Source organism: Bombus vancouverensis, chromosome 4 (genome assembly GCF_051014615.1).
Source record: "Bombus vancouverensis nearcticus chromosome 4, iyBomVanc1_principal, whole genome shotgun sequence".
Taxonomy (NCBI): Eukaryota; Metazoa; Arthropoda; class Insecta; order Hymenoptera; family Apidae; genus Bombus; species Bombus vancouverensis.
The window spans coordinates 12,501,604-12,512,972 of NC_134914.1; the positions used below are offsets into that span (position 1 = coordinate 12,501,604).

Below are 11,369 nucleotides of genomic sequence, written 5' to 3' on the forward strand. Positions count from 1 at the left end.
TTGTGATTTTTTATAAAAATATATTCATCAATTTTAGTTTTTTTACTATATATGTATATTTAAATCTGCATTTGAATATTTTTAAACAAATTTTAATTTTAAACGAAATCAAATCGTTTTTCTTCACACTCTCTCTTATGATACCAAACCCTTTATCAAAATACCTAAATCATCGTTACTTGAATACGTACTTCACGTCATAGTTAATATCACATAAGCATTTTTAATTATATAATTTTTATTCAAATATATCGTCGCTCGTAAATAAGACAACATACTTCACGTCATAGTTAATATCACATAAGCATTTTTAATTATATAATTTTTATTCAAATATATCGTCGCTCGTAAATAAGACAACATTAAACTATTAGATATAAATAACAAAGGCAATAACGTTTTATAGCAAATATCAATTAAATAAGACAAAAAATTTAGTACACTCTTCTTTTAACCTCCAAGATAAGATGTGTATATTCTTCTTCTCTCTTCCACCCTCTCACTCTTACATGCGCGTATGTATGTAGTGTTATTAAGGTATTATCATTATTATTTTTAATTTTACTAATTATCAACTGATTATATCGAAACGTCTTACCTTATGCAACAGAGACCGTAATAAATTTATATCCTTTAATGATATAAATAATGAAATTAACTATATTTAATAAATGAAAAACAAATAACTTAATGATATAAATATATATATGCTACATATATAAATGATCAAAGACAATCTTACTGATTTTTACGCATTAAGAATATTTATAATGAATAATTTCAATATTATATACTTACTAAATACAATTCTTTAATATTGCATAATCGATAAAAGTAAAGATAGCAAATCATTTAAATTTTGCAAATTATGTAACTTTTGATAATATAATTTTTGTAATACTTTTGTATCTTCATTTACAAATTACTGTACAATAGAACGGTATAAAAAGTACAAAGTCAATATAATTTCAACCTTCACATATATACTTACACGACAAAAAAATAATTAAAAAAAAGAAATCTAGAATGGCGCTATGTATATACATCTACTATTTGATTACTTTAAGTTAACTTTCTTTTATATTAAATGATAAAATTTTTGTTATTTTGTTTTACTATAATTATCCTATTTTATAAAAACTTTTTCATACAAAATTCGATGAACATTAATTTTTTCTATCTCATAAAAAAAGAAAAGGTACTTAAAGAAACAAAAAAGAAGGGGTTATAAAGTTTTCGTTTAAAAGGTATAAGTCTGCAATGCGTATAATGCATAACAGTACATAACACATTTTTTATCAAAAAGTAGATACATATATACTTTTTTTAACCTTAGAAAGAGAAGGAAAATTTAGAAGTTTTTTTTCCGGAAACTCAATATATATTTGAACAAGAAAAAATGTTGAATATTGTGTGAATAAAATAAAATATCGAAAATTGTGTTTTATAATAAAATAAAGATACTAAATAAATTATTAAAACTGCATAAAAATTATTGAAATTCGTAGATAATTTTCCAACGATGTGGTTTTCTATTTATCGGCTAATACTACAAGCTTTTAATGATATAACGGAATTCGTAAAACAATACAAGCAGAGATAACAATGCGACATCGACAAAGTTTAAGTAATTGCTATCCTACATGAAGTGTTAGAAAAATAAATTATAATTATATGCTTTGATTATCATTGCAATAAGAAACATCTTCAAGAAAATGACGGTACTTGAAAGCATTCGTATCTTAATCTCTTATTCATTATATGTACTTCTATACTTTCATTGCTATAGTACTCATTTTTTACCTATACACAAAAAAAGTTAAAGATAAAAAACTTAAGAATGATAACTATACAATCATCTCGCATAAGATAAGTACATGTCATGAATACAATTTTCCTACAAAGTATTATAACTAGCCTGCGAATATTTATGGAAATTCATATATTTATGAACATGACTAAAAAAGCGAGATATAGACAAAAATTTATTTCACCTACTAAATAATATAACAAGTACATAATATTTTTTTAATATTTCATATATATTTTCTAATTATCTTCATCTTTAAATGTCTTAAAAATGCATAAAACTCCGCAGTCTAATTATAGTATGAAGTAGCGGAGGTAATATTGTTTTTCAAAGTAAAGTCCAATGAATTCGCATTATTCTCAATACGGAGGCATTTTTAAGTGATGAGATAACTTGCTTCCACTACTTAACGAGTTAAACCATCGTCATCATCGGCTCCATTCTCTTCTCCTGCAGTTGTATCGAGGGCTGCAGGAGAAACCAGCCGGAGGAAGTGGGAGGAGTGTGTGGATACCAGAATCAGAATCGGAATTGCAGATGGCGCCTGACCTGCGCCACTTCGCCTCGCCATCGTTCTGTCCGAGTTGGTGAAAGAGGAGGGAGGGGCTGGTTTTCTCTCGTAGTCTTTCTACGATTCATCCTCTGTTTCGTCGGCTACTGGTTAGCGCCGATGACGAGGTATTCGAAGATAAATCGCGGTACCCGAGATAAATCGAGCTAACCGTGTCGAGAGGAGAAAGGAAGGAAAAGGAGGGAGAAAACAAAGGTTCCAACGAGCGTATCCGATTTTTTTAAAGCGTTAAATTAAATCGTAAAAGCAATCGTGATGTTAAAACCCGGTGCTCGTGGTTGGCTGCGTATATCGATTGATACGTGATCGTGGATTTATTGGCATATCTATTTACGACCGTCGCTCAATCAGAAGATAACCTGCTTCAAGCGAATTAACTGCTCGAGGTTTGTTTTTCAGTCAACAAGATCGAGTATTTAATTTCCTTCTTGTTTTCCTTGGTTTTCTTTCGTTTATGATATGCACACGCTCCGAACGGTATCTACTAAAATCGCCGTTCGTCTGTAAACCGGAAATTGCTTGGAGAAACGGAAATCGGACACGCGTTTCGGAAAACTGATCTCCTTTCTCTTATATTCGTGTATTATTGCATTAGCGATACCTTTTTTATTGTTTATTGCTTATATACTTTATTATGAGGAAAAAATTATAAAAAGGATCTTCATATAAATTATGATAAAAGGAAGAAACTGTACGCATAAGAATATGTTACGTTCTAGCTGTACGTTGACTCGTTGCGCGATTGACCATTGTATCACATAAACCGGATGTCAAGAGTAGGAAAAACGAGTTATTGGAAATAATTATACGCAAGATTCTGAAACGAATAGTAATTGTTGTAAATGAAAAAAGGAATCAATTTACTTTTATTGTAACATATATTTAAGATATATTCGTAATAATCGTAATGTGAAGACTTTATAATTTGTAAGTATACTATTAATTCCAAGCAACTGTGTTAAACAAAAATCTATATAATATAGTAATATGTATATTGAATCTGATAATCGGTAAACTTTTTGTCTTTTAGAAAAACTTAACTTTTCGCTTGAATTAAATGTTAACGATTTTAAAAAATATATAAACTGGAATACAATAAAATATAACCGCGATGTTGTTATATGAACTATTAATGAGGTTACAAGATTCTATTGTTATTTTGATAATTCTGTAGAAACTGATGTATAAAAAATCGGGTGAAGTTTGATCGAATAGTATCGTTTTATCCTTGGAATTTAGTACGGGAAGTGATCTCAAAGAGGTAGGATTTCTTCGTGGGAATGTTCGAACGCGCTCCTCGTCAGCAGTTTTACTAGGAAAGAAAAAATGGCGCCCATAGCCTCTAGATCGCGCGACCACCGAGTAATGCTGTACTCGTACTTCCGTAACGTGTACCAGCGCACAGTTCCCTATTAGAATTCCATAAATTGTTCACCGAGATTTCGAGGTACTTTTTATTCGACGAAAATTATGCCCGAGATGAGGACCGTATATCGAATTCGTAATTTATAATTGTGAGCAAAGCCATTTTTAAAAAATCACTCGTGAGAGATGTACACACGATATAAAGTGGCTTGTCATTGATGTCATCGGGAAGAAGACAGACGTGTAGAACGATGGAAAAGTGAATGTTGTATTCCTTTTATCGCGATACCGTGGTTCAGAAAATCGAATAGAAATAAAAGGGTATCTCAATGCGCGATAGGGAGACTATAGAACAGACGTGGGACAGAATAAATCTTGTCCAAGATGTCAGGAAGGCTACCCCGTCTGCGTGCACTTCGTCCACGACCCCAGCAATTTAAAACGGAGTCACATAAGGAAGGTAACCTTAAAGAGAATCGTCAGGGAGTCGTGATGAGGGAGCACGAGTTGCAAAGCGACACCGAACACATTTCGTACAGTGTCAAAGACGATGTCCCAATAAAAAACAATTCAAAGCACGAACACGAGGAGCTCGATTGTTCGGGGTCTTCACAAAATTACGAATGTAAAACATGCAAACCACCAAAACCTCTATCAAGTCTTAAGGCGTATCTCGATCATCTGAAAAAGGAGCACAAACAAAAGGTATATTATTTTTAATTGAATTACATCAATTACTTATGTTGTAATAAATGTTTAAGTATTACTTCATTGAACGAAAATTTAATTAGTGACTTTTTATATATTTTTTAAATAAAAAATGGAATCAATATTATTTTGAGGGAGAAATAAATTATGTAGTTCTAAAAGTAAAATATATCTATGTAGTGATATAATATGTATAAAATACTATTAATCGGAGTACCAAATACGATTTTTCTTATATTTCAAAAAATAATATTTATATATTTATATATTTAGGATACTTTTAATAAAATGATAACTTTTAGGGGAAATTCATACGTGACACTGGAAATCGATGTTCTATGTGTTCATATGTTGCATTAAATTCAAGAGATCTTGAAACTCATCAGAGAGTACATCATTTAAAGAGAAGGTTTTTCCGATGTGCTAAGTGCTCTTATGTAACACATGTACGTGCTCGTTATACAAAGCATGTGAAATATCATTCGATGCCAATGATCAAATGTGATGCTTGTGATTTCCGTACGCCATATAAGGTTAATAGAAGCTTTACTAAATTTAACAAATTAGAATTTTTTTGTTAGATGAAGTATCAACAGATAATGTTTTCTTGTAGTGGAATTTAGATAGGCACACTAGAAATCATGGAGGAGGAGGGGCTTTTCAATGTCGTGCTTGTAATTTTACAGCTGATATTAGACAAAGTTTAACAGTGCATGAAACTAATCATCATGAACCTCCTGTGGGTCAAACAAATCGTAAATCTAGCACACCTTTCGAACGAAAACCAAGAAATAGTCCTAAACGTTACAATCAGGTAATATAACAACTTATTTCTTAAGTAATAATTAATATAAATAATAGATAACTGAAAATATATTAAAAATAAACCAATTTCAGGTGGGTGCAAGTGATTTTCGGGAATCACTACATATGTCTACAGGTACAACAGTCTCAATCAGTCCTGGAGATTCATACATTTCTGATCAATCCATGGAAGATAAGAGAAGTGCAATAGCTAATGCAGAATGTATAGCATTGAAGTGTGAAGAAAAAGGATGCCAATTTATTACTGCATGGGATTCTGAAATGCAACGACACCTGGCAGAATGTCACGCTCCAATTACACCAAATAAATCCAGAAAACCACTGCCAATGTTAATTCCTCTAAGTCCTACTAAGCTAAATAGTATTAACTCCAGTGGACCTTCAACGACATTGTTAAAAGTTCCACGTGTTAGAGTAAGACCGGAACTCGCACAAATTGCAAGAGACACGGAACTGGCAAAATTGTATGGAAATAAAGAAGTTAGTTATTTTTCCTTTCTTTTTATTAAATGTTGTCTATATCTAATTGATTATTTTTATGATGTTTTAATAATTCAATTAAATTTTTCACAGGTCAACAACTTAAAGAAGGATGCGAATAACGCGGCCGATTTATTTGAAAAAAAAAATGCGTCGTTCTTTGATAAGCTTAAGGAAAAGCTTACAACGACAGCGTCAATTAATAATGGAGTACCGGAGGTAGCTGTAAGTACTACGAACGATTTGAAATGCTGGTGTACTTTTAAAGCTAGTAGCATGGAAGAGCTGGCTTGTCACAAACAAATACACCACACTGCCCTAAGTGTATCCGTGGGCACAACGCGTTGCCCGAAGTGCAGGAGACGTTGCAAAAGTTCGACTGATCTACAAGTGCATATGCAGTGTTGTCACTCGACAAGCAACGATACGTCAATACACAATAGCTTAGAAAAATTATCAAATTGTTCAGAACTCCGTGTGACCTCGTATCGCGGTGAATATGCATTCCCAGCGCAAACGGATTGGGACGTTAATCTCAACGGACTGAATTCCTCTGGATCATCGGTATGGTGTTTTATAGAAATAATAATATTTACTTAATGCGTGCACATGAACAATATGGACATACGCACACAAACAAACAAACAAATAATAATAATAATAATAATAATAATAATAATAATAATAATAATAATAATAATAATGATAATGATAATGATGATGATGATGATGATGATGATGATGATGATGATGATGATGATGATGATTATGATGATGATGATGATGATAATAATCGTGAAAAAATTGCAATACGAGAGTCAACAGATCTGACTATTTTTTTCTTTAGTTTGTGTAAATTATGTTTTGAACTATGTTGATTGCAAGCATCCCGTACGGCCATTAGAATAATATATTTAAAGTTAGCTTAAAAACTATCAATTTTTGTTCTTCGAAGTATGCAATGTTATTTTAAGTATTTTTGTAATTACGTTAATGACAATTTTTTTTCTTTTTTTTATTTATATTTCATATATTTTTTTGTTATTAAGAATGTGCTTTAAATGTTACTTACGGCAGTCGAGACCATAGACAGTTGTGTTCCCGAATGTGTTAACACTTAATTTTGATAAAGGTAGTCAAATCTTTTGTCAGGTTGAAGGTTCTTCGACGCATCCAGGTGGCCGATGGGTATACAAATGCCCGGATTGTCCATTTTGGGCATCCACCGCAAGTCGTTTTCATGTTCATATTGTCGGTCATTTAAATCGGAAGCCATTCGAGTGTTCCCTATGCGCGTATCGCTCTAACTGGCGGTGGGACATCACAAAACATATTAAACTTAAAGCAGCTAAAGATCCAGTTCATATGACTGCCAGGGTACTTATGAGGGATGAAACAGGTCGACGGAATTATTCCAAATATAACAAATATCTTGCACAGGTGAAAGCATAAATTTCACTTACATTTAAACAATTCCTTTATTAGTAAAGAAAAAGGTGCTTGTCGATTTTCATAGGCGCACTGATTTTTTTATGGTTTCAAAATGGTATGGTAAATTTGTTTATCCATGACAAGCATGTGTGATGATCCTTATGAATGATGAGAAGAGCTGAATTACATATTTTTTTAAAGAACCAGAGAAGATAATGAAACACTGATAATGAAAATGTATTAGCTGTATCGAAGCGCTTGGACACTTGATTGGTGTTATGATGTTAATCTGATTGCAATTACAAGCATATTCTTAGTAATCAAAACCGACATGATAACATTGAAAATGTTCCATACCTCTAAAAGTGACTTTTCATTTTATATGGAACTTCATGTTTTAATAATATAAAAGAAATTTTCAGTGTGCCGAATAGTTGTTTTTCTGCTGAATAATAAGTTGTTTCTCGTTGTGCAGCAGTGTATCGCTTATGACAAACAATTCTATATTGTATGTAAACTTCTCATCTCTTTCTTAGGTCGAGCAACAGTCGTGGGATGATCAAAACATGGAGGAACGTAGCGTGGAAGAAACGAATTCTGATGAACCGCCAACTAAGTTATTCATAATGAATAGCAACGAATATCGGCAAACATCGGATCTCCCGTCTTCTCCTATTTCGATCGTGTCTCCGAATGAAGGAAACCATAATCTTAACACCATTAACATCGGATTGAAACCACCACCGATTCTTAAAGCTGCTGCGAGGAATCGGGGACAGTCTTTACTTAAAAGCAATTTGATTTCCTCTCATTCACTATCAAGTGGATCATCATCAGCGACGATCGCAGAGGAAAATAAACGTACAATGTGGAAATGCAAACGTTGCAATTTTCGACATTGTAGTAGAGAAATTGTTTCTATGCACGTTAAATCTCACAGTGAGCCAGCTGACCAACGCCATGGAGAAGAAAAAGTATGAATATTAGTAGTTGTTTTGTTCATTTAGTTTTTTGTTATTAGACACATAATATATTCGTAATATATATTTGTTTACAGAATGTATTTGGTTGTGGAGATTGTCCATTTTCCGCATCTGATGCAGCAACATTATCGATGCATAGAGTTCATCATCGTCCAAATTTGGATGCTATTTTTAAATGTTATTTATGTCCATATTATGTCAGTACAAAAGTGTATGTATTTATATAATGCTATTATCATTAAATTTATAATATTCTTGGAAAATATTTATTTGTTTTATCTTTACAGAGAGCTTTTGGATCATGTCAGACTTCATGGAGAAGAGCTCGCCGTTGAGCACCAACAGAATATGGAGTACAATTTCCCTACCAAGTCTAAAGCACATCGAACTTCAAACACTGATAATAGTAAGTTAAACAAATTCTTTTTAGCATTAATATGATTAAAAATAGTTCAATACTAAGATTTTTATTCAAGCGTTAATTGGATACTTAAACATCATCATTTCAGGTATTAATCGCACGAAACAAGAGAAGTCTGTAGAGCAAGTGATTCATATCACAACGCAGAGCAATGTGACTTGCTTCACTAATGTTTCGAAGAATTCCGGAGCCCCACCGCCATTGCTTCTTGATACACGAGCACTGCCTGAAGCTCCATTAGTATGGGTGTCCCGACCAGATGGTACACTAGCGAAAATGTTAAAATGTCGTCACTGCCCTTTTGTATCTTCGCGACGAGCAGAAGTCCAGGATCATGAAACCATGCACCTAGATACTCCTAGTAATGGTCCTGTGGTCGCTTGTGCAGATTGTAGTTTCACTTGCACACGGCGAGAAGTCATGGTTGCACATACAGATATGCATTCCGGATCTTTAGGCACTGTTCATTGCTTGGTAGATGATTCAAGGCCAGATTCGCAGCAATTAAGCGATTTGGCTGCGCTTCTCGGCTTTACTCATTCTCCGGTATTAGGTTCGGAACCTGATCTACGAGACTTAAGACTTGTGCATTGTTGTAGCAAATGTCCAGCGCGATTCCTTTGCGAAAAGGAATTAAGAATACATTTAAGATATCATTCTACAGAACTAGCTTATTCTTGCCAATGGTGTTCTTATGCTGCTCGACAACCGGCCCATCTTTTAGCCCATCAGAAGGCACATTCTACGGAGTATCAAGAGCGTACCAAATATTTGTTATCTTTGTACGGCCAGTCACAGCGATACCCGCCCCCTACCACAGCTTGTGTTGAAGCAAATAATCAAGATTCAAATAATTCTACACCTACTGTCGCATGGATTGTAGTCGAAGTTACAGAAAGTTCCAACAACGGGTTTAATAGTAGCATAAACAACACAAATCAACGAACTGGTAATCAAGTATTCACTTGTGCAAAATGTCCGGCTCGTTATTTCAAATTGGATGCTCTAGAATATCATATGACCTTGCATGGATCAAACAATAGATTTAAATGCACTGAGTGTGACTATTCGTCGAAAACGGCTCAGAATTTAGTGAAACATCAGGTAGTTCATAGACGTCAAAACGAAGCGAGCGATGTAACTTCAAATCTGTCGCCTCCTCCCGACCCACAGTTTGGACTTTTTATGCGTGGGAATCCTAACTTTGTATATCCTGGTTATTTAAGAAACGGCCGATTAAAAGAAAAGCGATATAAATGCCATAAATGTCCTTCTGCCTTTGAGAAACGAGAACAATACAGAGTTCATCTAACTCTGCACGGTGCGAAACAAAGATATCGCTGCGATACGTGCGACTATTCCGTAAAATATTACGCTAATTATATTCAACATCTGAAGAAACATCAGGCAAATGCAGAGGCGCAAGCTTCACGTAGACAATTTGAAGACGATACAATTACCATTGATAGTGATAATATTTCCGATAATATAGGCTCCATTTCACGTTCAGGAAAGACGCTTAAATCACCCAATAATTCAGCTTCAATCATGACTACAAATGGTATATCAGTGTTAAATTTTGGTGGAGCACAGGCCTCGAATCAAGATAAGCAGTCCTTAATGTTGCTACAAAAGAAAGGGATACTTCTATCTTCTAACGACGAAGTGGAGACGTTACGTTGTCAAAGCTGTCCGTTTTCTACGTGTGACAAAGACATGATGGATGCTCATAAGCGTCGACATGGCATTGAAAGAATGACACCGTCTTGTCCTCATTGCGATTATATACCGCGAAAAGATGAGAATGTCGGCGAACATATTAGATTGCATTTTACAAGACTTTATAAACCAGAATCCTATCTTATTATAGAACTATTAACATTGACAATGAAAAAGATATCTTCAAACGGAAAGGAAGAGAAACAAAAGGCTGCCGAATTACTTTTTAAAGAATACGCGGATGGAAGATTTTTTCCTTTTACCGATACCAATTCCTTTGGGAGTCCTCCTACTGTGAGCAGTTACAAAGAAAAAGTCATAGTCGATCCAAATACAGGAGAAACGAAACATTTAACTGTTTAGAAAAAATTAAAGTTGTCAAAATAATTGCATATTGTACATTTCTCTGTATATAACAAATATGGTGCATTTTAAATGTTTATGAATATTTTCTAGATTCATTGATTCAACAAACTATAAAGGAATAATGGAGAAAAAACTGTTACGTTCCAAATAGTAGGTTATAGAAATCTGCATGAAGAAATGAAAATGGTTAGGCTTGTAGTATTGCTACATGTACAGAAAGAAATTTCGATCAATAATAATATCTGTAATTGCTACTGTATTTCTTATAAATGAACGCGATCATGATTATAATCATTAAAATGAGTATTTTTCAGCGTCATGCTTAACAAATAGGAAACAATGCCATACTTTGTTCATATATTAAACATTTTCTCATATATAGTTTAATTTTATTGTATATAATATCCAAATCCATGAATCTTGTACAATACAACAATAAACGAATGCTATATACATGTATAGATTTACGTTCACGTGTTTTCTAATATCTCCTAAGTTTTGGCAGGGTTTCTCTTGTTAATTTTTTTTCCAATTATAATCTCGATAATGTTCGAATACATAGGAATTGTTTCATGGAATATACGGCAATACGATTTTTAAAAAACTTTGTGTTTTTAATCACTGCATTTACTAAAATATTTTTTTTTCAATCATTCTTTTCTGTTCATTTTAAGATTTTTACTAGAAAAA

General features: G+C 33.2%; 1 protein-coding gene across 6 annotated transcripts; it reads left to right on the forward strand.

The window, feature by feature from the left end:
• The first annotated feature begins 2,274 nt into the window (after positions 1-2,274).
• On the forward strand, positions 2,275-11,138 carry LOC117156524 (uncharacterized). 6 transcript variants are annotated; one of them, XM_076618177.1, is made up of 11 exons: positions 2,275-3,308; positions 3,412-4,451; positions 4,757-4,987; positions 5,068-5,268; positions 5,352-5,759; positions 5,853-6,323; positions 6,912-7,199; positions 7,727-8,164; positions 8,248-8,384; positions 8,461-8,579; positions 8,683-11,138. In XM_076618177.1, exons 2-11 carry the CDS (start codon positions 4,131-4,133, stop codon positions 10,674-10,676), a joined length of 4,608 nt encoding a protein of 1,535 aa, XP_076474292.1. In that variant the 5' UTR covers positions 2,275-3,308; positions 3,412-4,130; the 3' UTR covers positions 10,677-11,138. The 6 variants fall into 6 exon arrangements, with proteins under 6 accessions (XP_076474292.1, XP_076474293.1, XP_033189506.1 ...); XM_076618178.1 differs by having other exon boundaries at positions 2,275-2,767; positions 3,101-4,451; XM_033333615.2 differs by having other exon boundaries at positions 2,275-2,488; positions 3,101-4,451.
• The last annotated feature ends 231 nt before the right edge of the window (positions 11,139-11,369 follow it).

Excerpts from the sequence above, each read along its gene's own strand:
- LOC117156524 (XM_076618177.1), top strand. The coding sequence starts at position 4,131 with ATGTCAGGAAGGCTACCCCGTCTGCGTGCACTTCGTCCACGACCCCAG. Across the intron at positions 5,760-5,852 it reads AATTGTATGGAAATAAAGAA|GTCAACAACTTAAAGAAGGA; the intron begins GTTAGTTATTTT and ends AATTTTTCACAG. Across the intron at positions 8,165-8,247 it reads AACGCCATGGAGAAGAAAAA|AATGTATTTGGTTGTGGAGA; the intron begins GTATGAATATTA and ends ATTTGTTTACAG.